Source organism: Heloderma suspectum, chromosome 2 (assembly GCF_057233095.1).
Source record: "Heloderma suspectum isolate Gila_16-S chromosome 2, 16-S_ref, whole genome shotgun sequence".
NCBI classification, from domain to species: domain Eukaryota; kingdom Metazoa; phylum Chordata; class Lepidosauria; order Squamata; family Helodermatidae; genus Heloderma; species Heloderma suspectum.
Window position 1 is genome coordinate 110,898,040 of NC_139459.1, and position 24,999 is coordinate 110,923,038.

Sequence of the window (24,999 nt, forward strand, 5' to 3'; positions counted from 1 at the left end):
GAGCTGATTCTTTGGTGAATAGGGCCCTAAATGTTTTAGTAACACTTAAATACCCACTAATTTAAACACAAGTTAAATTGGCAATCAAAACACCCCCAACTGTTTTGAGCTGTCATCCTATTTATGTAAAAGAGCTTCAAGGCTTAGTATTAGCCCTGCTAAGCAATGACACAAGGATGAAACCAATGGTGCATGTTCATTGCTTATTTTCTGAATATGCTATGAGTCAACGCAATCAAGCTTTAATCATTATTTTCATTTAAAATATGCTTTACTGACTATTTCCCTGAAAACAAGCACTGGAGGAGACAGCAGTTCCCACTGCTTCCCCCCAACTTTGATTTGATTTGCACCTTCCAGCTTACTCTTGTCCGTTGCCAAATTTTAATTAGTAGACCTTCCTCAGTTATTTGTTCAGGGAGGGTTTTTTAAAAAAAAATCTGATATGTTCTCTGGCTTAAAAATCAAGCCAGAGATTAAAGGGTCAAAGGATTGTTTTAAGACAATTACAGAATTTCTTTGTGGCCTCCACTTGTTTGTGGTGTTTCCACATGGAGGGCTCCTAGGGCTACCAATCAAAAGGCATTGTGCAACTGTTCCATCTTTTTTTTTCTTTAACAGATTTTCTGTGATAAGAAAAAAGATGGAAGTGGTGGGGAAAAGGAGAGTTACAAGTGGAAGAGGATGTGGTCTGGACCCAACCCCCCCCCCCCCGGTGTTCTGTGAACAAAGCAAGGGTGATAGCACGATGAAAGCCTTGTCTAGAAGCACCCTTTGTTTTCCCAGAAGGATATGAACCAATCCTCTGTAAGTGGCCAATCCTGTGTCTTCTGAAACTGTGTCGTTGGGTGCTGTTTAATACAACAGCAGACATTTAATTCAAATTTGGATTTAGAAAGAAAGAGTTAAAGATGATACCCTTGGAACCCACCCCTCGTTCAGGGATCAGTTCTAAGCCACCACTTGGTTGAGCAAAGGTTGGAAAGCAAATGCTCAACATTCACATCAGCCAATGTCCGGGTGTAAGTTAGCCAAGCAGGGCTTTCTTTGCTGCTTCCCAGTGAATTGTCTGAAAGTACCCTTGTGGGAAAATAAATTATCTTGTGTGTAATGATTGTAGCTGGGAGGGTTGAGAGGTTGGTGAACTGGAACCCCCACATAGGGCATAACTTAGAAGAACCTGGCCCTAGGTTTGCCAAAAACTCAGATTTATATCTAAGGAGGTATTTCACTTCTGTGCATTTGGAAGCATTTAGCATCAATGGGAGCTTTCCACCCACTGCAAATGGCAGACGTGTGTGTGAGAGAGGAGGGTCTGATCATCAAGGGGAGCCTTGCTCTCAGGGCCTCTTCCATGTGAAACAACAATTGTGGGGATTGCGGGCAGGCTGCAGGGCTTTTATGGTAGTGGCTCCTGTTCTTTGGAACTCCCTGCCTAGGCAATTTCATCAATGGTCGTATTTACTTGCTTTAATACAGAGGCCAAAGCATTCCAGTTTAAGCAGGTTTTTGTCTCACTCTCCCACTACTGTTTTCCTATCCCGACCTCAACTTAATTCTGTCATGCTTCAGCCTCCTCCATTCGGCTATTTCCACCTACCCACTTAGTACTCCTGCACCCCAACTTTCTCCCTCACACAGAATCCTGACACCCAGTTCCTCCTCCTTCTCCATATGGTTACCAAAGACGTACACAAATAATACCTTCACTAGGACCAACCAAAATTCTATAAAAATGTGCACCTTTCTGGGTTCTCCAGAACTCTTCTTTGGGCTAATTGGTACAAAAAGTAGGGCATAGGGGAACCAAGTCCCAAAATTTGGCCAGGAGTTATGGCCATGAAGTCTGCAGTTTAGACAGACCCAGTCTCAAAATGAAGATTTGCAGTCTGAATTAGTCAATGGTAGGTGTTGCAGGTATCAGTTTATACCTAGCAATGCATTTTGGGGATATAGAAGCAATGGCTCTCCATTTCTGAAAACAGAAATGCCAGCTGAAACTCTGATCTGTCTCTTGCCTTGGGCAAAACACACAACTTCTTGAGTCAGCATAGAGTGAAGTGCAGAGAAAAGTGACAAATGTTATTTTAGCATTAATTTTCAGTGAGGCACTAGGTAAAACATCAATTGAGGTCAAATTGTGTGTATATTACCTAGTGGTTGGAGGGAATGGAATCCTTTGTGCAAAATCCCACTTCAGGTGTTATAAAATTTCTATTCCCAAATGCATTACTAGGTGTAACCTGGTCATTTTGGGAGGACTTTTGTTATTTCCTCCATCTCCTGCTTTTTTACCACCTAGCCTGGTGAAGAGTTCTGTAGAACTCGAAAGCTTGCACATTTTTGTGGAATGTTGGTTGTTCCTAATAAATGTATTACCCAGCTATGGATTTTTTTGGGGGGGGGGGTTCCCGTCATGGTCCAGCATGGCTATCTGTGTATTTTTACAGAAGACAAATAGTTCTGTGGCAACCAAGAAGTGTATTATGTTACCGTGTATTTTAATGGATTTAAAATTTTCAATAGAATTCTGTGGGTTTGTTGTAATTTGCTACTGGCCTTGGAAGGAAAGGTGGGAAATAATGTGTGTGCGGGGGGGGGGGGGAGATTTTAATAAAGGTTTGCTTCTATTATGTAACAAATGTAAATTATTTCATGATACTCTGCGCTAGTTCTGTACATGCTTATTATAAACAGCAGCTTATATTTGATCAAAAATAGCAGTATTTTAGTCTAGAACTCCTGTTTATACTAGTGCTGTGCTGAACATTTCAATTCTTCCATTTTTTACATTTTGTGGGGGTGAGGGCAAAACAAAAACTTTGGCAAAAGAGGCTGGGAGAAGTGAGAATTTCAGAGAATTTTCTCCTTGGGGTGGAGGACAAGGTTTCCACATACCTTTTTAAGTGGAGGCAGTTCTTGAGAGTTCTTCTTCTAAATGCCTGCAATGTTGCAGACATTGCCCTTTTAAGGCCCCCATTTATGGAGATAGGATACTTATGGAAAAGAACAAGCAGGCATTTGAGTGGCAAATGGTGCTCGTTGAGGGAGCGGCCACCTGCCTTCTGCAAGTGCAGGGGGTGTGAAGAAGAAGGAGATGAAGAAGAAGAAGAAGAAGAAGAAGAAGAAGAAGAAGAAGAAGAAGAAGACCTCTCAAGGTCTTTTAAGCCTACACTTAAAAACGTATGTGGAAAAAACTCTGTCCCCTTCCCCAAGGAGAAAATTCTCTGAAATTCTTCCCCTTCCTGCGAAAGTGGCAGAAAAAACAATGCCTTTTTCGGAGGAGAGAAAAAGTTCCCCAAAATAGGGGGCATGATTCAGCACAGCACTAATTTATACTATCCATTTCTTATAGTAGACAAAATGAGTTCCCACCATAATTGTCAGATGTGAGGGGATTGCACTGTTACCAACATTCAGCTTGACAAAATGAGATAATGCTCTTTAGGTTTATTCAGTTGCAAAGCTCACCAATTTAACATAACCCATCTAAAAGTTGTGAGCCATGTATATATTTAAAATACACTTAAATATGTTTAATACTTAGCAGCAATAGGCACAAAAATGGCATCCTTCCAGCAACAAGCAAATTCTAGGTTTACGTTTACATATTTCCATCCAGTCAAGTTAAATTACTTCAGTGCTTATCTTATAATTACTAACCTTAATACTGTTTGCATTGTTTAAAACCATCTATGAATAATTAGATTTTTTTAACCTCTGAACCTGCACATAGAACTGCAAATATAGCTCTTTTTTGCAAGACCCTTTTGTCAATAATAAATTGTCTGTAGGCACACATGACGGCCAAAACAAAGGATACCTGTCTTATTAACAGGTCATTCTCTAAGTTATGCTATAAATTATGGCAGACGTGTTGAACCTCTTTCAGCTTGAGGGTCAAATTCCATTTCGGAAAAGCTCTTAGGGGCTGCATTCCACTGGTGGGTGGGGCCAAGGGCGAAAGGAGTGTGGCCAAATGCAAAAGGGGCAGGGCCAAAGATACAAAAAAAAAATACCATCACATTTTAGCTTAAAGCTCTTACTGCCAGTAGCTAAGCTTTAGCTCAACCTTTTAGAGTAGGTGGGGAAAACAGCACAAAAGTTGGGAAATGACCAAATTATTGGTGGTCAGGGGAAATGGGGACTGGCCAACTAGATAACTCTGGAGGGCTGAACTGGGATCCAAGGTGGGTGGATTGGGACTCAGGGCCTGAGGTTCTGCACCTTTGCATTATGGGATATATCTTCTTTTTCTTTCACTGGACCCTTTACAAATCTGAAGCGGAGCCATATTTTGAAAAGTATTTGGCTGGAACTAGTCAATGTGAAAAAAAACCATGTTTGCCACTTAACCTGAATACGGGAGCGGAAGTGCATTCACAGTGGGAAGTAGAATGGGGTTAACCATTTCCCGCTCATCGTGTTTTTCCCACAGCACTTCTCTTCAGGCCACTTTTCCTATATAAGCTCCAAGACAGTAAAGAAACCCATGGGGTGGGGTGGGTGAGAGCTAGAGCCTAGGATGAAGAGTTGCAGGGGAGATAAGATGGATGCCTGCCCTGGCATTCACATTAGGCTGTAAACACAGGGTTGGGAATCCTATGTTTCACATAGGACATCTAGTACAATCTAGCTCAGTCTGGTGAAATTTTATTATACACGTATACATTTGCAAACTAATGTCATTTGGTAGACCATTATTTTTGTGCACATGCTACTAGAGTTATACCAGCAATAAATTTGCTGTCAGGATTCCAAAATATTATCTTCTTCTTCTCCAATGGCCAATACGTATTTAAATATACAAAGTCCTTGATTTTACCTTATATGTTATTGTCTCACACTTTCTGAGAGTCCTCAAAAAGATGCTGAATCCAGACTCTTCATGAGCTCAGGGCTTGAGCCTTTGCAAATTTAGAAAAAGAGCCAGTTGACCTGAGCTGGGCGTCACTGAGTTGATGCAATTTTAAAGGTTTTTCTCTCCTCTGGATCCAGGATAAAGCCATAAGGTGCCCAGATCCCTACACTTTCATCTTGCAGCTACGATTTACTACAACACTGCTCAATCCACTTGCACAGGTTTGCAATGTGGCAATAAACTGCTGTGGAAAGGCACACCACACAGTAGCACTATTGCAACCCCAATGGAAGGAAAATAAAAACTGTGTTCACACTAAAATGACATCTCCAGTCCAAACACACACACTGCTTCTAAATGTTTATAATGTGGTCACAATGAGTGCTTTGTAATATTGTTTCTTGAACTAGTCTTAGAGGAAGGCAGTGGCCGTGAAAGGGCCGTGGGTGCTCCAGGGGGCCCAGAAGAACGTACTTGCATACTAGGAATGGAACTACCAATCCCATCATCCCCAGAGGGAAAATGATGCAAGTAGCTTCCAGACAGCCCGTTGCCATTTGTCACTTTCCCCTCTCCAAGGTACACAGCTGCTCCCTCAGGGCAGGAGAAGGGGATGGCAAGAGCTTGTAGGATCGAGACAGCGAAAGCCCTGTTTGCCCTATAAACAGGCTGTTTATAGGGCTGGACTTGGCTTGCTTCAGTCCTGTTTGATGAGAATCCAAACAGGGGCATCCCCTTTTTTAAAAGCACCCCTATTCAAATGTGCACGACATCCCCACTTTAATAATGACACCACTTTAAACCAGGAGCCTGTTCTCATCGGTTTCACACTACTCGTGTTACCTTTGTTCCATGTTATCTGAAGGACTGCCTACACCTGTATGAGCCTGCCCAAGCATTAAGATCCGTGTTGGAGGCCCTCCTCTCTGGCTCACCAGCAACAGCCATTAAGCTCATGAGTCCTAGGGATAAGACTTCCTCAGTGGTGGCCCCAGACCTTTGGAACTCCCTCTCCAGGCAGATATGTATGGCTTCATTACTGCTGGCTTTTAAAACAAACCCTGAAGACTCATTTGTTCTTATTTGATGGTTAAAAACATTAGCTGCTGCTACTGATGTGTGTGTCTGTACCTATACGTCCAGATTTTTGTAATATTGTAAGCCGCCTTGTGAAGTCAGTGCATCTTGAAAGGCAGGTTAAAAATCTCTTCTTCTACTACTACTACTACTGGATATGGCCATGCCAAGTTCCACCTGAGCTAGCCTATGCCAAAGAGATCACATGCATGTTGAATTCAACCATGCAACCAGAAATGCTCCAGTCTAACCTGATATGCCAAACACTGATTCTGACTAGATTCACCTCTGGCTTTGTGCTTGTAAGCTTGCAATGAGCATTTCTCTCTATACCCCCAATTCTTGCAGAAATTTTTAATACTGATGACTGGAAAAAAGTAAAAGACTTTAAGGTGACTTGCTTGATACAAAAGCACACAGTCACCACATCACATACTGAAATCTTTTCTACCCACGCTACATGACTAGGTCATTTTGAAAACAGGCCTTAAGTCTTATTGTTTCCTGTTGGGAGAAGAAATTGACCCTGTTCCTGCATTTCCTAAAACCTGTAAGGGAAAAAACAAGCTTCACTATAGTACAGCCCCTGGCCATTTTGACATCTGAAGAGAGAAAAGGGAGGGGAGGGAATCTGTTATAGCACCACTGTGGAATTAATACAGCTTTATCACCAAGCCAATTCAACACATCTTCTTTCCCTTCTATTGTTTTGTAGGTCTGACTAACATAAAATAACAACCAGCACTAAAAACACAGGTTCTGTGACAACAACCAACTAACTTCTTGGGCAGCTGAACCACAGCAGAAAGCTGTCTCTGCTCTAGTGTGCGCCAAGCAAAGTAGCACAAACCGTGTCACGAAGATCTTGAACTAAAGAAGTGAAGAACTGACAGAAAGACTATAGGCACAATCTTATCCATGTTTAGACCAAAAAAATAGTCCTGCCTGGGACTTGCTGGGGATTGTAGGGCTTCTTTCTGTCTAAACTTGGATAGGATTGCACCCTTAATCACAAATTAGGTGCCAGGTAGGCATTAGGTGGCAGTGGGCAGGGTGTCCTAAAAAAAATATATGAAGGGATAAAAATTGCAGGCATAAAGAAAGTCTTTTTTTCCCTCAATCTTCTATCTTGTGGAACTGAAGAAAATAATTAAACTTTAAGTTGTTCTGCTTCACGCCAGTTTTAGACTTTTCCTTCCCTATCATTGTCCCAGAGCATAGTCTGAAGGCACATGAGGCAGCTACCATGCTGAAGCTAAGCAGGTTTGGGTCTGGTCAGTGCTTGGAGGGGAGGCTACCTCGGAACCACATGTAGCCACCTTGAGTTTCATGAGATGGAAGAAAGGTGGGATATAAATTAAATACATAGTTATTACATATAGGAATAGAGACTAGTATAGAGGGAAACCTTCACGCCAAGCTTTGTATGAAGTCAAGCACTCATAGAGATAGGATCTGTACTCTGAAGAAATGTGAGGATTTCTACCAGTATTCCCATCCCCATTCCCATGCGGAATAGAGGCTTACAATGAAAATGAAAAAGTATAGAGACATTGCAGGAGGGACTACCTAGTCTACAAAATTGTGAGTTGCGGGGAAATGCCTTTCTTGCTTCACTTTCCCCAGTGGAGCCTGACCAGACAACAAAGGCCTTGAAAATTGATAACGTCACTAGCTACATTATGTTCTCTCCTGACCTAAACATGTTTATTTGGAAGCTCCACTCGGTCCAAAGAGTCCAACTTCAGGGATTGCAACCCTGATATTGTAACTTACTACAGAGGTATGACGTGAAGCACCTCAAACTTTGCCCTTGACTTTAGTCAGACTCTTTCCACACAGCTCATGGATTTCAGCCCATACTGAGTTGCTTGCTAATTTTATTTTTAAAATGCAGAAGGCATCATACATGTGCTACTGAAATTTCTTGAGTCTGTACTAAACCACAGTTAATTTAAGAATCAGCGGAAATCAAGTAGTTCTGCAATACTGAGAAACCAACACGAGATTTTCACATCCTATTTATGTAAGATATGGATCGGGAACCTCCAGCCAGTGGGCCTCATAAGTCCTGCAGGGTTTCCCCATCCAGCCAAGCAGCTTCTACCTCTGACACCACTTCCACTATCATAGAGGGAAAAGATCTTAACTCTGATACATTACAGAATAAGAGACATTACAGAATAAATGTTGATGGACATTAAAAATGGCTAAAAGTAAAATCAAACCACCTCCTAAATTGCCCAGTTGTTATGAGAGAACTCAGTAAGCAGCTAATGAATTATTTGCTCCCAATCCTAGATAGTCAAATATTTAGTGATTATGGTTGTGAGAGGCCTTTCATGGGTGGAAGTTTGGCTAGCCTTGCTACTCCACCTGAGAGTAATTGCGGCATTCCCAAAGGAGGTGGGAGCTAGCTGTCACACGCAGCTAACGAGCCCAAGCCACGAAGGGGAAAATATAAAAATGGACCAAAGACAGAAGAAAGGGGTGGTAGAAGGAAGAGAAGACAAGGAATCCTGTGTTTGAAGCCATGCAACAGACAGGCAAGTTTTGTTTTGAAAGACTAATTAAGCCTTGCACTATCTATGGGGGGAAAAACCCATCAGCCTCTACGATTAGCCAGTTATCTTTTGTTTAAGGCCAAGCTGGAAAATATTGAGCTTTCTCAAATAACAGAAACTGACTAAATTACCTCTGACAGGCAGTATCTTTAATAGCTTATCATAATGGCGTATCTAATATTACTGTCTACCACTTCCAAGTCTCTAATAACTGGTCCTTAGAATGTCAGCATCCTAATTGATTAAAAATGCCCAGCTAATCAATAATAGACTTTCTAAGAACTTTCCTCTTTTTTTGCCTTAGTTTGGTCGCAAGTCTTAGGGAACAGATATCTGGATTTCTATGTGAAATAGTGATTAATATTTCATTAAGTAGTGGCCCATTCTTAAACACTTGCACTAGAAATATGAAGCAAATGTAAAAACTTTTCATTGCCAGTATAATATTATGCTTTTTGATGATGAACAGATGAAGTTCTTGCTATGCCCCATCTCAGCAACATACTTAAGACTGTGCTGAAAAAATGTGAGTTTCTTGTTTTTAATAGCAAGTATTACAGGAAAACTGTAATGGATCTGTCTGTTGGAGCTCATTTCTAATATCTAAAAAAAATCACCATAAGATTTGCTGTAAATGGATAATGTTGCTATCCCAAATGAATTACAGTTTTCTTTTATAACCACAGTGTTTCATATAAAGTGACAGAGGGATCATGAGAGTAGCACCATAAAAATTAACATGTGGTTTTTCTTTCAAGCTGGAATAAAAAGGAAAGAACCATACATTGCTAAGAATAGAGTTTCCCTGAAGGTCAGATACTAGATAAAGGCAGCAAAAACAAACAGACAAAAATATAATCAAACTGAAAAGCTCTTGCTTACAACAGAATGAATTATTTGGTTTGTCTTAGGAAGCTTCAATGTTTTAGCTTTGCCCAGCAAATACAATTTATTTTATTTATTTATTTATTGCATTTATACCCCGCCTTTCTCCCTCTCGCAAGGAACTCAACTCAATACAAGTGCTATTCAGTCAGCACACGAATGCTGGCATGAGGGATTGCCATGATACAGGAGTCAGTTATGCCTGTCCTTGCTTGCTGCTAGTCCAAGGGCCATGGCCAGTTAAATTAACAAGTCCAATCAATAAAGCCACTACCACTCATGTAAAGGCATATTTATGGTATTTCTAGCTGGGGTGCAGGGATAGGGATAAATAGGGTGGCTCTTTTATGCCTAAAGACTGGAAACCTAAGACAACCAAAAGGAGTAGTGATTAACACTGTGTGGCAGATAACTCCCTCCCACAGAAAGTAGAGGAAGGAACTAGAGGATCGGCTATCCTTGACTTGATCCTAACCAACAGAGATGACTTAGTGGATAAAGTAGCAGTTACAAGAACTCTGGGGGAAAGCGACCATGTTGTACTTGAGTTCTTGGTTCTAAGGGAAGCAAAAGCTGAGTGTAGTCAAACGCGTACCCTGGGTTTTAGGAAAGCTGATTTTAATAAACTCAGAACAATGATCAGTAAGGTCCCATGGCAAGCAACGCTAACGAGAAAAGGAGTCCAAGATGGGTGGGAGCTTTTAAAAAAGGAAATTCTCAAGGCACAATTACAAACCATTCCAACAAGAAGAAAAGGTGGGAGACAACAGAAGAAGCCAATGTGGCTTCACAAAAAGCTTAGGGATGACCCGAAAACAAAAAAGGACACATATAGGAAGTGGAAAGAAGGCCAAGCAACAAAGGAAGAGAACAGGCAGGTAGCACAGAATTGCAGGGATGGTGTCACGAAGGCTAAAGCTGAGAACGAGCTGAGGTTAGCGAGGGATGCTAAAAACAACAAAAAGGCTTTCTTCAGCTACGTGCATAGTAAAAGGCAGAGGAAAGAAATGATGGTTCAGCTATTAAATAAGGATGGCATAACAACAGCAGATGACAAAGAAAAGGCAGAGGTGCTCAATTCCTACTTTGGCTCAGTCTTCTCCCAAAAGAGGGTCTATGACCCCCCTGGCAAAGGCGAAGTACAGGCTGAAGGGGCAGGATTGCAACTGGAGATCAATAGGCATATGGTCAAGGAACACCTCATTAGTCATTACTTTGAATGAGTTCAAATCACCAGGGCCAGATGAACTGCATCCTAAAGTAATAAAGGAACTGGCAGAAGAACTCTCAGAAACACTGTCTATTCTCTTTGAGAAATCATGGAGGACGGGGAAAGTGCCAGATGACTGGAGGAGGGCTAATGTTGTCCCTATCTTCAAAAAGGGTAAAAAGGAGGAACCTGGGAACTACAGACCAGTCAGTCTGACATCAATCCCTGGGGAAATTCTGGAGCAGATGATAAAGCAATCCATCTGGAAGCAACTTGAAAACAATGCAGTGATTACTCGAAGCCAACATGGATTTGTCAAAAACAAGTCCTGCCAGACAAATCTGATCTCATTTTTTGATCAAGTCACCTCCCTTGTGGACCGGGGGAATGCTGTAGACATCATATACCTCGACTTCAGCAAACTTTCAACAAAGTGCCCCATGATATCCTGATGAGCAAACTAGCTCAAAGTGGGCTAGATGAAACAACGATCCCGTGGATCCACAGTTGGCTACAGAATTAGACTCAAAGAGTGCTTATCAATGGGACCTTCTCAAACTGGGGAGAGGTAACGAGTGGGGTACCACAGGGCTCAGTTCTGGGCCCAGTGCTCTTCCACATTTTTATTAATGACTTGGAGGAGGAGGTGCAGGGAATGCTGATAAAATTTGCAGATGACACCCAATTGGGCGGGATAGCTAATACTTTGGCAGACAGAAACAAAATTCAAAGTGATCTAGATAGACTGGAGCGCTGGGCAGAAAACTACAGAATGACATTTAATAGGGATAAATGCCAAGTTCTGCACCTAGGAAAAAGAAACCAAATGCACAGTTACAAGATGGGGAATACGTGGCTCAACCATACTACAAGCGAGAAGGATCTTGGAATTGTTGTTGATCACAAGCTGAATATGAGCCAACCATGTGATGTGGCTGCAAAAAAGGCAAATGCTCTTTTGGGCTGCATTAATAGAAGCATAGCTTCCAAATCCCGGGAAGTACTCGTTCTCCTCTACTCAGCACTGGTTAAGCCTCACCTGGAGTACTGTGTCCAGTTCTGGGCATCACACTTTAAGAAGGATGCAGACAAACTGGAGAGGGTCCAGAGGAGGGCAACAAAGATGATCAGAGGACTGGAAACACAGCCCTATGAAGAGAGACTGAAAGACCTGGGCATGTTTAGCCTTGAGAAGAGAAGACTGAGGGGAGATATGATAGCGCTCTTCAAGTACTTGAAAGGTTGTCACAGAGAGGAAGGCCAGGATCTCTTCTCGATCATCCTAGAGTGCAGGACACGGATAAATGGGCTCAAGTTACAGGAAGCCAGATTCCAGCTGAACATCAGGAAAAACTTCCTCACTGTTAGAGCAATACGACAATGGAACCAAGTACCTAGGGAGGTGGTGGGCTCTCCCACACTGGAGGCGTTCAAGACGAGGCTGGACAGCCATTTGTCAGGGATGCTCTGACTTGGATTCCTGCATTGAGCAGAGGGTTGGACTCTATGGCCTTGTAGGCCCCTTCCAACCCTACTTCTATTCTATTCTGTTCTGTTCTGTGCTACTTTCCATCCTTGCAACCTCACTGAAATACCATTCAGGGATCTTTTCTTCTCTGGCCCTCCCTTCAATGGCTGGCCCTAGCATGTACACCTTCCCTCACTCCCCCATGCAATAGATCAGATAAGATATGCCTAGAACAGGAGTGGACAATTTTGGGAGGTCCAGGGGCCATTTTTGCCCCCGGAGCCTCCTGTAGGATGCAGTCCATGGGATTCCCCCCTCCGAAAAAGGGAGCAAAATCACTGGCTTGCTGCTGGAATTCAAATGTTGCTTGTAAACAGCAAGCGCTGGCTATTTTGGCACTCCATAGTCACTATCCACTTTTGGCTACAGAATCGGACTCAAACAGTGCTTATCAGTGGGATCTTCTCAAATTGGGAGAGGTAACAAGCAGAGTACCACAGGGCTCAGTCCTGGGCCCAGTGCTCCTCAACATTTTTATTAATGACTTGGAGGAGGAGGTGCAGGGAATTCTTATCGAATTTGCAGATGACACAGAATTGGGTGGGATAGCTAAAACCTTGGAAGGCAGAAGCAAAATTCAAAGTGATCTTGATTGACTGGAGCGCTGGGCTGAAAACAACAGAATGAAATTTAATAGGGATAAATGCCAAGTTCTGCACCTAGGAAAAAGAAACCAACTGCACAATTATAAGATGGGGGATACTTGGCTCAACAATACTACAAGCAAGAAGGATCTTGGAATTGTTGTCGATCACAAGCTGGATATGAGCCAACAATGTGATGTGGCTGCAAAAAGAGCAAATGCTATTTTGGGCTGCATTAATAGAAGCATAGCTTCCAAATCACGTGAAGTACTAGTTCCCCTCTACTCAGCCCTGGTTAGGCCTCATCTGGAGTACTGTGTCCAGTTCTGGAAAAACTTCCTGATTGTCAGAGCAATATGACAATGGAACCAGTTACCTGGGGAGATGGTGGACTCTCCCACCCTGGAGGCATTCAAGATGAAGCTGGACAGCCATCTGTCAGGGATGCTTTGACTTAGTTTCCTGCATTGAGCAGGGGGTTGGACTTGATGGTCTTATAGGCTCCTTCCAACCCTACTATTCTATGATTCTACAGATACAAGGGTTTTTTTTTTTAAGTTTTTTTAAAATCTGGGGGCAGCAGGGGGTGGCAAGAGTCTCATGCAGCTCATGGGCTGCATGTTTCCTACCCCTGGCCGAAAAGGAAGTGTTAGGGGTAGGCTGGGGCAGGGAATGGGGGGGATCCAGATCTCCACTGGGATCCAAATTTGGCTCAGAAATAAACCAAGCTTCTTTCTGGTTTGGGGGAAAGTAGTTAGCTTATTTTGAGGCCAAAGCTGACATGAGCCACCAGTGGCTTGTCTATTCCTGGTTACTATCAGTCCCAAATACCCTTTGGAAAAGCAGCACCTTAACAAAGCAGATGAGCCAACAAGGTGACCATTTCCAAATATTCCCCCACCCCAAGAAATGTGTTACCAGAAAAAGAGGACAAAAGGGGGTGCACATTTGTGTATAGTTTGGATATATCTATAGAAGCAAGTTTAGAAATAATCACTTAAAAAAAGATTGCAGAATCATGCAGGAATTGGATGGAATGGATGGGAAACAGACTGACTTTTTCATCCCTAGTTTCATCCCTACCGCAGCTATTCTCTCGGAGTTCATTAACGACATCTCCCTACCACCACCACCACCACCCCAGCATCTTCTGAGGCTGCCGCTTCCTATAGTCCTGAAACAGCTGCCTTCACCCATAGGAAAGACTTCATTTGATTATCATATCAGTTACTGGCAGGTCACATATAGGTGTATATATCGAATTATCTGTGCTGTTGGCTCATATTCACCCAGAAGGCAGAAATAAATCTTAAAAACATTGGCCAGAATCCAGAGAAGCATGCAACTACTTCTCCGTTCCCAAGTGGGGGTTGGGGTAGGACTTTGGTTTCTCAAACAGCAGCCCCTTTTGTCTCATGCCATACTGGTTTCAGAACTGAGGAAATCTGTTATTGTGCCATAACTTGGTAATGCTACTGCAAATAATGTTATGCATACAGCACACAGAAACAGATGTAGTTAAGAAAAAATCCCCCAACAATCTGAAACAATAATGGAGATATCCTAACCTATCTGTAGTTTTACAATGTTACATTTTACTTTTAATTGAATGTCAAGTGCTGAAAAGATGGTTTTCTCAAAAAACGTGATGTGCGCCTCCCATTGGTTCATTTGGGTTACATTTTTATGTCTACTGCAGCTTCAGAATCTAACATTTTGTCCGTTCAACTTTCCCATTCTGTACTGTGCCCAGCATAACTAGAGATGCTGTCAGAGATCAGTCTTTTTGCAATCTGTATTACTTTTGCATGTGTTCAGTCATAAGTCTATCCTCATTTATTGTGATGTCAAAAAATAAAAATGCGTAGGAATGGATCCACAGTTGTCCTTCTGCAAACAGAAGGGCTCCTTATGTCCGCAAAAGGCTTCCAGTCCAGCAGAGCATTCTGGCTGATGGAAAGGGGGCAATCCCCATTGATTCTCTCCTCTCCCTGCAGTCCCCCTCCCAAAAAATCTGCTCTGGTGGGTCAGGGAACCATCCAGAACAGTGGGGGAGATGGCACTGGATACTGGAAAGGGAGGGTGATTAAGAAAGATTGTCTCTCCCTTTCCACATTCTGCAAAAGCATTCTGAGGCTGAGCAGAATTCCACTCATGCAATGCTCCCAGGATGAAATGAACCTGGATCCAAACCACAATAATTTGTATTTAAATAGTTCACACTTTCTCTTAAAATATGCTTTTGTAAGCATATCACCTTTCTCCCTAAAATAGGAATTTTGTATGCATTTTCACTAAAATACACATTTTGTATGCATTTTTGAGCCAAGATAGAATTGCCTTACAAAATTTGGAGAAACGATCCACGTTGAAGGAGACCGGCATTCTGATCTGCATGTCAGTCCAAGAAGTGTGAATAAGGTTGGTTTGCGTAAAAATCTGGACTGACTGTAATTCCCCAGCATTCCTAAGGATAACTGATAGATACAAACAATTATTACATAAATCTCTAGTTCCATATCCACCTTAGAACATTTAACTAGCCTTAGTTTCCCTTAAATTTCACTTGATATTTTTGGCCTGAAGAATCTCCAAATTGGCTTGGAATTGCCATATAGGCAAACATTTGGTGGCAATGAATGAAAAACAACTTGAAAAATTTTACCCAGCGACACAGACTGATCTGAATTGGATTTCCATCAATTTCAATTTTAAAAAAGTTTTTAAAGTCTGCATGAAAATTTATATGCATTTTCATGTGCATTTGCTAATGTACACGTATTTGTATGCATGTTCACCTAATATATACGTTTTTGCAAGCTATTATATAACAGTTTTCCTTCCTTTTTTTCCACTAATATACACATTTTTGTGTGCACTTTCACAAAAATATGCATTTTGTACACATTTTTTGGTTGGAGAATTGCATCACAAAATTCTGAGAAGCGTGAATACTGAAAGATAACTGCATTGCAGTTCACATATCAAATTGGGAAGTGTATCAAAATGTGAACTCAATGAAATTCTCCCCATCTCTAGGAATAACTGGACGATCTCATGAGATCTTGTATCTTTTGGGACAAACACACCTTTTGAAAACAGCAATGAAGTGGTGGCTTTACACTCACTGTGCTAAATACTGTAGCTCTTGGTGGTGCTGTGCTCTGGCTCCAAAGCGTTTCCAAAGCTGGAATGTGATCCTCCAAAAGCAAAGCGGTACAATCCCCACACTTTGCATTCTTGCATGATTTCAGCTCTGGGCCATTTGCACAAAGTCACGTGCAGTTTCCATTTCAACTAAGTAGCTTTAAGTAGAGAATGTTTACTTCGTTTGTCAGCTTGATCCTTCGCCTATAGAAAAATCAAAAGAAAATTGGTCATTTGACTTGAATCCAAGAAGAAACTGAGTGCCATGCTCACAAAGGTTTAAGGAACTTGCTCTATTGATATTCACAGTTTACAGAGAGATACTGATCACTGCAATAAAAAAGAGAAGGACAGATTTATTTATTTTTTTAGAGGACAGACAAAAATTCTGATTTAAACAAGACTGATGAGTAAATTCAGACTTATATTTTTGCTGCTGCTTAAACTGAAACCTCGTATGATTGATTATTTGCAGAGGCATGCTAGAAAGTTCAAGGGGATTATTATGGTGTGGTTTTTTTGTTCTGGTTGCTGAGGAGATGCCAAGCTATGGTGAGGTAAATATCCCGTATCGCCTTGCAGATCATTAGCGTTAAAACACTAAGCTCTAACACCATTATCAATCTTCCACTGCTTATTGTTGGTCTTCACCCTGGTAAAGCTTTTTTTTTTTAATTGTTAAGTCCATTGAGTACCTCCGCATCAATCCACCAAAGAGAGGTAATCTATGCATAACAATGCTTAAATCAGCATGACATTTACAACACATATTAAGTGGTTTGTTATTTATTTCAAGACTTTAATTGGCACAATATATTAGCAGCATTGTCGCAAGAGTTCCACTTAAGAGCTTCTTTTTCCAGCTTGTCAGGGTTGGCCTACCCTCTATTTCCATTTTCATTACATTTTAACCCAAATGAATGGTTAAACACAGTTTTTGCTTCAACAGCCATCCACATATTAGAAAGTAGCTCTGCTTTACTGAAAGTCAACTATTTCCCCCTGACTTTTTACCTAGTCTGTTAGGAGTGGGTTTCACTGAACCCTACGCCTCACCCTCAGACTCCTGCTCTTACTTTTCCCTCCTTAAGAATCGTCTGACTTTTCTACTTTTGTTGCTGGGGGGGCGGGGGGAGAGAGAGAAACACTCATTAAAATATTATGAAGCATGCAGCATAATTATACATGGCAATCTCTGCCAATGAATAACATCTGCAGAAATGTGCATGTATATTTATTACAGTAAACTTGAACCCAGCCATTTTTATGTTTCGCTCTGCTCCATTTTAGAACTCCTTTGTCTGAAGCAAAGCATGAGGCAAATGTTTAAACCACAGAGGCTACAGTACAGCCATTGTTGCGGAGCAGGATCTGCTGCTGTCCTGTGCCAAGCAGCATTATTCCATTGTTTAGATCCCAGTTCACAGTGAGGCTGTATCTGATGTCTGTTAAATGTTCTGTTTTTCCTTTTCTATTTTGTTTTGTTTGTTTGTTTGTTTGTTTTTAATTGTGATAGCTTTTCACAAGACCAGCAAAACCATGCTGTAGTGGCGGTGTAGTGGCCAGGAAATGAATTGAGGATGGGAGTAGAGGTCAGACAGGGAAGGAGAGAAGCTACAAAAGAGGTGGGCAGTGGGGTAGTGGAATCAGGGCTCACAGGGATGCAGCACCAACTCTTCCTTATTAGCAGGGACACATGACATCTGCCACTCCCCTCAGATTTCTTGGTTCCCTCTGAGCTTACATGCAATCCTCACAGTAGCTGGGGAGAAATTAATTTCCCCAGAAACAATGTATCGTTCCCTATTGTAATGCAAAGTATTTGGGGGGTACCTTGGTCTTGAATGGGCAAAGAAGGCTCTTTAGCTTTACAAAAGACCTACTCCTGGTGGAGATGAAAACTGCTGGAATTGGTTTCTTGATATGTATCAATGCAGCAGCCTGAATTTTTGGACTCTCCTTGGGGGTGTGGCTGTGGGGACTGTCACGATGAGTGACTTGCAATTCAAAATGTACCACTACACCACTGGAGGTGGATGAAACTAAACTCTGATCTACTCTTGTAAAGGGGTGCAAGAAAGACACCATCTTTCCATCTCTTGTATGTGTGCGGAGGGGGGGAGGTGAGAACACAGGGGGTCGTATGCAATGGTGTCATTCCACTAGCACAACCAGCACAAATGTTACTGCTAGTTAGTCCCAGGCATTCGGCAGCATATGATAAATTTTAATCGATCTCGGAATGTCTTATGCTTAGGGTTGTTTGCTTTTGACATTGTTCATTCGAAGTTGTTTTCAATGTATGTTTCTTTTGTGTATATTGTCTGTTTATGCATTTTTTATAGAAATGGTTTTAAATCTCTGTATATTGTATTTTTAATGTTTCTAATCTTTGTAAACCACCCAGAGAGCTCCAGCTATTAGGTGGTATAGAAATGTAATTAATTAATTAATTAATTAATTAATGATGTTGCACTAGTGGAACTCAAGCTCCAAATTATGTGCAAGGGGGAATCCCACTAAAGTTCTAGTTGTGCAACCGTTCGCAGATCTTAGGTTTACAAACTAGTACGCTGCCTGCACAACTGCTTGCACACAGGGAAAAGGCGGCAGAGCTCCTCTGGCACAACATTTTTTTCTGCTAATGGTATGTTGGATTTAGGCCATAGTAATGCTCTTGCCATTGTGTCACCCCACCTTTGGGATGCTCTCCTGATTCCTGCTTTGTCTCATCTTTACAGAGTGTTTAGGGAAAGGGGAAAACAAACCTGGTAATATTTAACGGTGCTGCAATTGATTTTAAAGATGCAGTGCACTTCTTGGGGGAAATAAAGCACAACAGGCTAAGTGCAGAAGTACAACACGATTTGGATAGAAGGGCGAAGAACAAATTTCACGACCCAATTCAGCAATTTTTCAGGGGATAGAAAGGAGGTGAAAACCTGCATAGCAGGAGTACGCCTCTTGAGACACATTCACCTGGTGCCCCCACCCCACCCGTACAGGATACATTCAGGGAATGAGTTACGACCAAAAGGTTTTTCAAGCCATCTTTAATAAGGAGTACAAATATTTCCTTAGATAAAGAAATGTTTTTCAAAAAACATTGGGAATGACCAAATGGTGCATCTCTCATTTTGTTTCCTTGAGCTCTTCACAGCCCTATTGGCTGATGCTTTGACATTTGGTTTTCCTTTGTTTAATAATCAGTCTTCGCTACTCAAGTAACAGTGATGTTGTCAAGCGACCAATCACAGTTTGGCTATGTGATGACATCAAAGCGGGCAAACAAAACTAATTCAGAGTGAGGGTAATGCCCTCTGCTGGTTAAAAATAATTAACCACAATAATTAATGGCCTTACTCTAAATTGGCAAAATCTGATTGGCTCCATAGTCATGGCACTGTTACTAGGACAAAGGAGGGTATTTGTTTTAGACAAAAGCTAGCACTGAAACAACAGCTGATCAGGGCAGCAAAAAGCAGTGAACTTGTGCAGGATAAATACACTTTGGGGGATTTTTTGGGAACATTACAGGTGCCGCAAAGCCCCTTTTTTGTACTGAAAAATGTTTATCCATGAACATTCAGTGCAGCTCCAATTTTATACCAGTTTAATGGCTATGGCTTTCCCCAAAGAATCCTGGGGATTGTAGTTTGTTAGGCCATCTAATAGAACTAGAGTTCCCAGGGTCCCTGGGCAGAGGAAATGGTTTTAAAATCAATTTAAGTCTGCAACGTAGATATGCCCTTAAATTCAGAATCTCCACACTGACCTATTTTCCACATTGACACTTTGCCTATTTGAACATTCTTCTTTGCTGTGTTACATTTGGCATTCAATATTCTCCTTGTTATTCATTTGTTAAAACCACAGCTAACTAAAATCTGGTATTTTAAAACACAGCTACTTTTGCTAAAGAAATAAAGCCACAAACCTAGAAAGCCCATAGACTTAGAAAGGTACAACATACTGTGTGAGAGACAGAGCCAATGCAGTGCAAAATGATATTTTAGCATATATTTATAAACATTCAATTGCATGCTTAATTCATATAGAGAGTCCCTACGCCATTCTTGCAATTGTACTATACTGGCATAACTAGGATTCAGGTAATGTGGTTGGAATTTTCATGGTATAAAGGTCCTTTCAGGGCTTCTCTCTCTCTCTTTCTCTCACCACCCAAAAGCTGCAGTATGAACTGTTTGCCAAGAATCTGACACATACCTACCCTCTCATTTAAAGCTGCCTGTCACTTTTGTTCTTATAAATAAAATCCGGCTCAAAAACAATTCAGATCCTAGGACAACCGATAAAAGCTACAGTGTGCAATTCTGGTTTATGCTTTTGCGTTCTCGTATGTTTTTCTTTCCATTGTAGCAAATGCTATCCTTTGGGAACCCTCTTGGAGACTGGACCATTCCCAGATTTTTCTCCTTTGTCTGCCAGTTGTTTGTAGCTCTAACCCATTTTGCTCTACGATTGCTACCATACGCATTTTCCTTTAAAAAAAAAACTTAATTAAGTGAAAAAGGGAAATGTACTGGTAATCGCCCCATCTCCCCCACCTCTCCAACAGTCACATGTCTCCAATCAATGCAGTTAGAAGAACAGTTAGTTAAATGGGGAGAAGGGGAGAGAAAGTGTTAGCCATTATTTCTGATGATATTTTTAGAAGTGAACCTTGCAGCTCTGACTTAAGTGTTTTGGTATGTTTTTAGCCCAGCCCAGATTACAAGCTGTATTGTTCTGAAACTCCCATCACCCCATTTTCTTAAAAATCATCACTGCAATTCTCTGCTTGAGTTTCATTTGGACTGGTCTTGACAGCCCAAGTTGACCCCTTCAGTTCTCTCTTATTACTAGCAGATCTTTCCCACACACACTCACACTTTGTAGAAAGAAAGGCTATATTGCAGGAAGGTAGAAAAAGAAAGCAAGAAAAGGAAAAAGGGTTTGTTTTTTTAAAAATATGCCTCCATGTTGAGGATAGCTGTAGATTTACATCTTGACCCAGAGAACATATGTCCTCTCTTGTTTGGGCATTAGTTTAAAGGATTGCATGTGGGGGTATTTGTTTCCATAGAGGGGGCACAGCCAATCCACACTTGAAGTCAATTATGTTCTAAGCAGAGGAGATTCGTACAAACACCAAAGTTCCCACACTGGAACAGATAATTGAATCGGGGTGCTAGTGCACAATTTACAAAGAGCTGAATGCATGCCCAGAAAAAGAACCATGTGTATAGTCTGGGACTGTCTCTGTAGCTCCCAGAAGAGCAGAGTGGTTTGGCTCTTCAGTCTGAGGAACTGCTGTGGTGAAAACTGCAGATGCGCACATGTGGTTCTCTTTTGTGCTCAGATTCAGCCCCTTTGGATGATGGCCTAACATCTCCTTCTCCTGCCTCCCTTCTGTCTGCAAAATGTCTACATCTGAACAACAGAGAATGCTTCCCTCCCTCCTTCGAATTGCAGACTTAATCTCTAGAAAGAAGAAACAGTGATGTGCCACTAATGAGCACTTTTCTGACTCATGGAAAAAGATTCACAGCCCTACAAAGTATGCAGGCAAGAAATCTGTCTAGCTTCCCTGACAGCCATTTTTTGTCAACGTTACCTCCCTGGCTAAACCTGCAAGTAGCACGAGGCATGAAAATTCAAGCCAACTAACTGCCACAACATTCACGATGAAAACTCTATCTCTATTTCTACGTGTTGACACACATAGAAATGGGTGAATCGATACTGCTTAATTCTGCAGCACAAAAGCAGAGGGGCAGGAAGAGTTCCTCCAAAGGTTAGGCAGGTGCCTTTTGCCCACAGGATGCTCCAGTATCAACCGCAGGAAGCAGCAGGCTGTGCCAACAGCTCAGATCAAACTGCTCTAGCCCCACATTTGTCCCTCTCCACTGTGTAGCCAGCTGAAGGCCTCTGCACACATGTGCAACTGGATCATATGTATCCCATGCACCATCCCAAGAGAAGTGATCCAGTCAGTGCCAGAAGATTCAAAACTGAGACCCTTAAAAAGATACTTTGCAGAAAGGTAGATTTGTTAGGCCCAACACAAATGTAATATAAAAAAGGCCCAGGTGTGATCTTTAGCCATGCTCTGAGTCTGTCTTCATGATGGAACCGACAGATGAGCATAAGAGCCTATCACTCATGGTCTTCCCATTCATTACTACCTTCCCTCACTGCCATCTACTGCCACATCCTCTGCACCTCCATGGAGAAATCCATTTGGGACAGGTTCTCTTTGATACATCAGCTCTCTCTTCAGTTAATCCAAATTGCCTCCAACCAGGCTACATTCCAGAAAACCTTAGCACATTTTCAAGTGGTACTGAGCTTTTCTACAAGAGGCTGTTAATCACTGTACTGGTTTCATTGCAGAATTGAGATCCAAGCTCTACACAAAGAGCTTTCCCTTTCCTGCTTTTCTGTTACATAACCTCTAGGTGGAGCTGTGCTATAGTTGAATAGCGCAAATACACAAGTAGGAAAATACCTTTTCTTTCTCCATCAGAAACAGAAAATACCCCATTTTCCCCACTCTAAAAAACCCAGGAATGTGCTCTTAAGGATGGACGAAAGTCCCTTACCTGGTCCCGCAGCTTGCTTCGCGGTGGGGGGGAGGCGCTTCAGTTCTCACCCCGAAGTTCTTGGCGGGGGGGAGGTGCCCCACCCCTCCCGGCTGAAATTCAGACCGGGGGGGAGGCGCCCCATCCCTCGCCGCCGAAATTCAGGCCGGGGGGGAGCGCCCCGTCTCCCTGGCCGCGAAATAAAAAAAGTAAATTGGAAAAGAAAAAAAATGTGATAGGCTACGTAACGATTTACGTAGCCTATCACAGCTAGATTTTCAAAGTCAGCCGTGATAGGCTACGTAAATCTTTACGTAGCCTATCATGGCTGACTTTGAAAATCTAGCTGTGATAGGCTACATAAATCGTTACGTAGCCTATCACGTTTTGTTTTGGGGGTTTTTTCGGGGAAATGGCAGCGGTGGCAGCCGGTCGGAAGACCGGCCCCCGCCGCCGCCGAAACGCCGCCGAAACGCCGCCGGGACCCGCCGCCAAGAGGGACATTCGACAGAGGTAAGTCCCATCCCGGGGGGGGGGCGGGGGGACGGAGAATTTCCCCAACAATTTCGGGGGGCCGAATGCATTGGCATTCAGCCTCCCGGAGATTCGTGGAGAAATTCTCCGCCATCCCTATGTGCTCTTTAAAAACAGAAGCAAAACTGGAAGATTCCAGTGTTCTCTAAAGAACCCGTAAACAACTGTGAGTACTAAGGAATTATGAGTGTATAATAAATGCCTTGTGTAGAAAATCTCACTGTCTCATACCTGTTGTCTCTTCTACTCTTGTACTTTCCCTCCCCAAGCAACACAGAGCCCCAGAGTTCACGGAGAGAGAAATCTTATGTCCCCTAGACAGTGTCTGAGGAGACACAGGATTGTCTGGTTTCCTGGCTCCAAAGTCAGAGACAGGGATCTAACCTTGGAGCCAATAAACCGTGCTCCCCTCCCCCTTCCCCTCGTAGCCAGTGCCACAAGAACTGCACTGGCTACCTCTCCGCACTTGGAAACCTGAGCGCAGAGATGGGGAAAACAAGTGGTTCCAGGGGCGGGGAGGGAAGACTGGGGAAGCTGCTTTACACAGCTTCCTATGCTTGCCCCAGCCTCCTTCCTTCCCATGCCGAACCACCACAGCTAGACTGGCAAAATCGCCTGTCTAGCAAAATGGTAGGGTGGCCAGAGCACAGAGTCAAGGATCACCTCTGTGCTCCAGCCACCCACCATTAGGATACTTGGCAGCCTCCGACCTCAGAGGCTGCCGACTATCAACACAGAACTGTGCCCTAAGTGGGGATCATTCAGCACCACATTTTCTGGATAGGTATCAGATGTCTACTTTCCTAATTTCAATTTGCTTACAGCAATTGACCCCCCACCCCCACCCCCATCAAAGGCCTGTTTCAAAATATAATGCTTTCATATTTTATGTTGTTTTATCCTGGGCTGTTTGGTTTTAATTTTTGTGAACCGCCTAGGAAGCTTTAGAACAGAAATGAAATAAAGAAAATAGAATAATAAGGAAAATAAACCCCCAATTTTTCATTTATGAGAAACCTAAAAAGGGGCCTAACACTTGATTGGCCAAGCACTGCATAGCAAAATTCCATCTCCTAAGAGGTGTTTTTTTTTTTTTAAGACTTTTGTCTGATATGTGTGTATGTGTGTGAGTCCTCTCCTAAGCTGGGAAGAATGGTGTCCATCATATCAATTTGCAAATATCTAAGTCTTAGCCTATTAAGTCTCAAAGTCCTAAAGTACCAGGTCTGCAAACCACCGTCTACTCAGACACAAAACAGACTAGTAGTTGGAAGTAATTTTTTTAACATTTTGTTTACCGTTTTGAACCATCTTCCTACTGATGCCTAGAGAAATACTTTTGGTTGTTCTTTGACAACCCTTGACTGGTATTAATTAAGCTGTGGCTGAACAATAAACCCCATGTGCCTACATATTGTATATCTGCACTGAACTGAATAGGAGTGAATATTAAGGATCTTGGAAAAACCCAGTGCCCAGAGAAAGCAAAGACCACAGACTCCCCTTATTACGAATCCTTTCAAACGCTCTCCCAAGGATACTCTCTAACACCCTTGGGGATAGAAAAACAGTGTAGAGAAGATAGAAGGCAGCAACCTACCTTTAAGGCACAGCCTAGACATGCAGGTTTTAGTCATAACTTGCAAGACCCTGTGTGGGCGTGGCCAGACTTCCTCAGGTGAGAAGTTCATGACAGCCTCCGGCTGAGGAAAGCTAACAAACCCGGGTGTTGGAGTGTTCCCTAGCTGGGGAAAAGCAGATGGAGATGAGAAGATGAGGCTGGGGAAGGCTGCTGAGTAGTTATCCTCATTTAACAGTTCTGCTGTTGAGGGGGGCTCTCAGAGCTCGGTGGACTCACCATGAGCCCTGCTTTTATATTATGTCTGACCTCAGTAGGGATGTACAAAAGTCACTTACCTTTTCGAAGGGTGACATTCGCGGTGGGGGGGAGGCGCTCCGTCCCTCTCCCCGAAATTCTCCCCGGCCGGCTCCACTCTGCAGCGACTCTGCGGAGCCGCTGGCCAG

The 24,999-nt window shown here is 42.5% G+C and overlaps 1 protein-coding gene across 1 annotated transcript in view; it reads right to left on the reverse strand.

Moving 5' to 3' along the window:
• The window catches only part of LOC146352613 (uncharacterized), an 89,620-nt gene extending 73,721 nt beyond the window's left edge, over positions 1-15,899 (reverse strand). Inside the window, exons 1-2 of the mRNA XM_084834513.1 lie at positions 15,838-15,899; positions 15,055-15,186 (exon numbers count right to left, since the gene is read on the reverse strand). Of these exons, the coding sequence (XP_084690639.1) occupies positions 15,055-15,174 (120 nt within the window). The 5' untranslated portion in view covers positions 15,175-15,186; positions 15,838-15,899. The remainder of the gene's footprint in view (positions 1-15,054; positions 15,187-15,837) is intronic.
• Positions 15,900-24,999: the final 9,100 nt, after the last annotated feature.